General features: G+C 60.0%; 1 protein-coding gene across 1 annotated transcript in view; it reads right to left on the reverse strand.

Annotated features, from left to right (window-relative positions):
• The window catches only part of ANOS1 (anosmin 1), a 51595-nt gene extending 47297 nt beyond the window's left edge, over nt 1-4298 (reverse strand). Inside the window, exon 1 of the mRNA XM_012730233.1 lies at nt 4185-4298. Coding sequence (XP_012585687.1) covers nt 4185-4298 — 114 coding nt within the window. The remainder of the gene's footprint in view (nt 1-4184) is intronic.
• Between the last annotated feature and the right edge of the window lie 2 nt (nt 4299-4300).

The following is a 4300-nucleotide window of genomic DNA, read 5'->3' on the forward strand; positions in this document are numbered from 1 at the left end:
CCTGCGCTCTCGCCCTGAGGCTGCGTGGACAAGTTTGGTGTCTTTTAGCTGAACCAGGCAGTGCTCACCGTCACCCCGGTACCCGCTTCCGTGTGACCCGGCAAGCCGCACCCGTAGGGATCTACCCAAAGGACACCTGTGCCCCCATGTTTCTGGCTGTTTACAACAGGGAGGACGTGGAATCCACCCAGATGCCCCCAAATAGATGGCCGTGCTAAAAATAGATGGCCCCGCATACCGAGGTGGAATACTACGCAGTCGTCAAAAAGGACAAAGGCGTGCCTCTGGCAGCCACGTGGATGGGGCCGGAAGGGATCAGTGAAATAAGTGGGGAGCAGCTGGCACAGGGAGGGAGGAACCCCGCGGTAAAGGGCAGCTTGGCCTGCGAGCACAGGTTAGGGGCTGCCGAGTTGGAACGTGATCCCGCAGGGCAAACGCAGGCGGGCACAGCCGGAGGGAAGCAGGGAGACCCGTTGCCCAGTCCGGAAAGGGCCCCCCCGGCACCCCCAGGCTGGGATGCCGCGGCCGGGGCAGCTGAGCTCCACACGACGGGGACCCCTGAGTGTGAACACGAAGCTGCGGTCTGGCAATGATGGCGGGGTGCCCCGGCCGCCAGCGTCTGCAGCAAGAGCACAGGGGGGAGCCGCCTGCCAGAACGACGGCCACTGGATGCCGGTCCGGCCGGCGCGGCCTTTCCAGAACCTGCTGGGGGCCCTGAAAGGGGACGCTCCGCCCTGGCCTCTCGGCACCTGCACTGAGCAGCTCTCCGGGCCAGCGGCCGGCAGCGGGTCAGGGGAGCTGCAGAACAGGAGCTAGAGGTGTGCGGTAAATTGAGATGGGAAAATGACGGCATCTGTGCGGGCAGCGGGTCTGGCGGGTGCAGGGGTAACCGCCCCACCCACCCCTGCCCCCCGACTGTGAGGGGGCACCCCCTGGTAGAGCATGCACAGCTGACCGTCCACAGCACCCCTCGGCCATGAGCCTGCAGAGCCTGGATTCGCTGGACGAGAATCTGCAGCCCAGGGAGAAGCCCAGACCCTGGTGGGGCGGGGGGAGGAAGGGTCCGGCTGGGGGCGGGGTTGGGGGGTCTCCAGCTGCTTGACCCGTGCCCCAGAGAGAGCTGAGTCTGCTCCCAGAGAGGGCCAGCACGTCTAGCTCCTTCTTGGCACGCACTGAGAGAAGACCCCCCCCACCCCCATATCCGTCCGTGGGCCTGTCCAGGGCACAGGCTTGGGCAGAGGTCAGGTGTCCATCCGCGAAGGGGAAGGGCAGGAGGTGGAGAAGCTAGGTCTCGGGTCCAGCCTCACTCCTGCAGCTGCTCCCAGTCCCCGACTCAAACGTCCTCGTTTCTGGAGCAGAGAACGTGCCATGCCCACTCCCACCACCCTGGTAGAGTTCTACTGTGGCTTCCCATTCCCAGCAATTTTCGGTCAATTATCCCAGTTCCCATTGAGCGGGAGGCTACATTGTTCAAAACCCTTTTCAAAGCCCTTATTGTGTGAGGCGGGGCCTCCCCCACCCCGAAAGCATGGACAGGCATAAGAGAAATGTTTCTTTTTTTACGAAAACACATGTCAGCGGCATTCCAAGCCCCTGCGAAGAATTAAAACACTATCGAGGCATAAAAAGGACGCCAGCCCCATGCCGAGAGCGATTCTGAAAAGTAGCTTTGCAGAAGTCCTAATTACAGGCTTCCCTCTCCCCTCTGCAGAGACAAGCCGCCAGTTTGCAATTAGTGAAAGCGCGCTCGCCCCGTGATTTCACGACGCGCCCCGCTTCTGAGTCTTCTCCGCTCGTCGCTCGTCTCTCCTACCGTGTGTCCATGCCGCCGCTGCTGTTTCTTTCATTTGTTTCCTTTTATTTGCTTCCTCTTATCTGCTGCTCCGTCTCCCATCCCCACGTCCCACCACCCCGGCCACGACACCTGCCAGTCAGAAGCCAGCAAGCGCCACGAGGTCCTGACGGCGCTGCAGGTGGCAAGCCCGACCGCCGGCAGCAGCGAGGAGCCGACACGCCGTCGTCCACGGCCACACCCGGGAGCAGGTAGCTTGTTCTTTTCTGACATGACGAGGGTGCCGCCGTGCAGGACATGGGGGGACGGGCTGCGGTGCTGAGAGGTCCCGTCCCGCCCAGCCTGCAGCAGGACAGCCCGTCCGTACGAACGCCTTGCACACGAGACCGCGGCTGCACCCTGTGTCTTACGATCACTTAAAACTCAGACACGAAGGCGGCGGCCCCAGGTGTCGTGGCGACGAGGCGCCGCGGACGAGGTGGTCGCAGCCAACGGCCGCCCAAGATGGCGCACGTAGGTCCCAGTGGGTTGTCCGGGGGACGTCCGGGGCGGGACCGGCCTCAGCCGTCCTCTTCCCTCCCTGTCCATGTCCAGCGTCACATCCAGCGAGCTCGGCCTGCTCCAGGAGGACCCGTCACTTCGCCCGTGTGGCATCACCGTAGTCCGTGGGCTCTTCCCATCCCAGTTGCGACCCCGTTCTCCTCTCCACCCCCCTAAAATGTCTCTGGGTTATAGTTGTTCACTGATTTCATTTTTACTCTATTACATTTGTTTCTCTCAACGCGCCCCCACCCCTGTCCCGATCCCGTACGCTCCTGCTATGAGTGAAACCATCCAGTATTTTTCTTTTTTCCTTTCTGGCTAATTTCACTGACTGTGACGCCTTCCGGCCCCATCCACGTGGCTGCCAGAGGCACACGGTTTTCCTTTTTGACGGCTGCATAGTATTCCACTTTGGTATGTGGGGGGGCCGCCTCTTTTTAGCGCAGCCATCTATTTGGGGGCATCTGGGTGGATTCCACGTCCTCCCTGTTGTAAACAGAGCAGCCAGAAACATGGGGGCACAGGTGTCGGAAGCAGGTACCGGGGTGACGGTGAGCACTGCCTGGTTCAGCTAAAAGACACCAAACTTGTCCACGCAGCCTCAGCCATCTGGCGTCTGCAGCCCACCGGCGTGGGCTGTGGGTACACTCGGAGCTTCTAACTACACGTGTCTCAACACGGACGCCAGCCGGGAGACACGCAACACGGTCCTCGAGCACAGAGAGCGCGGACTGGACCGCTGAATTCCAACACGGTCACGTTCCCACGCGCTGCAACGGCCCGGAGGTATCTGGGGGTCCCCGTGGACCTCCTGGCCAGAGTGTCCACCGAGAAGCCCCACAGCACGCGCCTCCGAACACGGTTTCCCTCGGTCACTCTGACCCTTCGCAAGTGAGCACGTTCTGTCCAGATTTTGTTTTGCTTTGTTTGTAATTTCTCTGCAGCTGCAACGACACTATTTCATAAGCCCGGGTCGGAAAACTGCAGAGAACGGCCGTCAAAAGATGTTCCCTTTTTTCTGTTAGATCCCGGCCCAATGGGAAAATAACTCTCCAGATGGAGGTCATTCCTGGAATGGTCAGCAGACAGGCTTGGCTGCGCTGCTTGCACTAATGAGGCAGCCGAGTGGGGTGGGCGGGAGAGGGAGACGGAGCGGGAGGAGCGGGCAGAGGTTGACGCAAAGGGGCGAGAACGCGTTTCTGCTCAAGGCTACTTCGGGAGTGTCCACCAGAGTCTGCTGAGGGGTGCTGATGTCTGAGGAAGCCAGGCAGGAAGGGTGGGGACACAGTGCAGACTCGAAAACTCTCGTCCTAAAAATGTTCGGGGCTACGAGGGCCCAACCAAGCGACGGAGGTGGGAGTGTCCACCTCCGAACACGGAGGTGGGAGTGTCCACCTCCGAGCCTTCGCAACTCTGGGTGGAAACGAGATGATTTCTCTGTGCCGCCCTGCCACTGGAGAAATGAGAGAAGCTTTGCAGCAACCGGCTTCCTAGTTCCCATCTCCACGTCTTTTCTGAAAGCGGTCGGGACCTTGGAACGGGACACTGACCTTGTGGGTCTGGTTTCAATTTGGGGAGGCCAGCCCCAAGTCAACAGCAGCGCCATCATCGTCATCACCACCACCGTCATCATCATCATGACCATCAATGTCATCATCACCATCATCGCCACCATCACCATCAACGTCACCACCACCACCATCACCATGGCCACCATCAACATCCCTACCAACACCATCAATAATATCATCATCACCATCATTACCACCATCGTCAGCATCAACATCATCACCACCACCATCACCATCACCATGGCCACCATCATCATCACCACCATCAGCATCATCACCATCACCATGGCCACCATCACCATGGCCACCATCATCATCACCACCACCATCACCATGGCCACCATCAACATGGCCACCATCAACATCATCACCACCACCATCACCATCAACATCA

This window comes from Condylura cristata, unplaced genomic scaffold (assembly GCF_000260355.1).
Source record: "Condylura cristata isolate star-nosed mole 26May11 unplaced genomic scaffold, ConCri1.0 scaffold00027, whole genome shotgun sequence".
Lineage (NCBI taxonomy): Eukaryota > Metazoa > Chordata > Mammalia > Eulipotyphla > Talpidae > Condylura > Condylura cristata.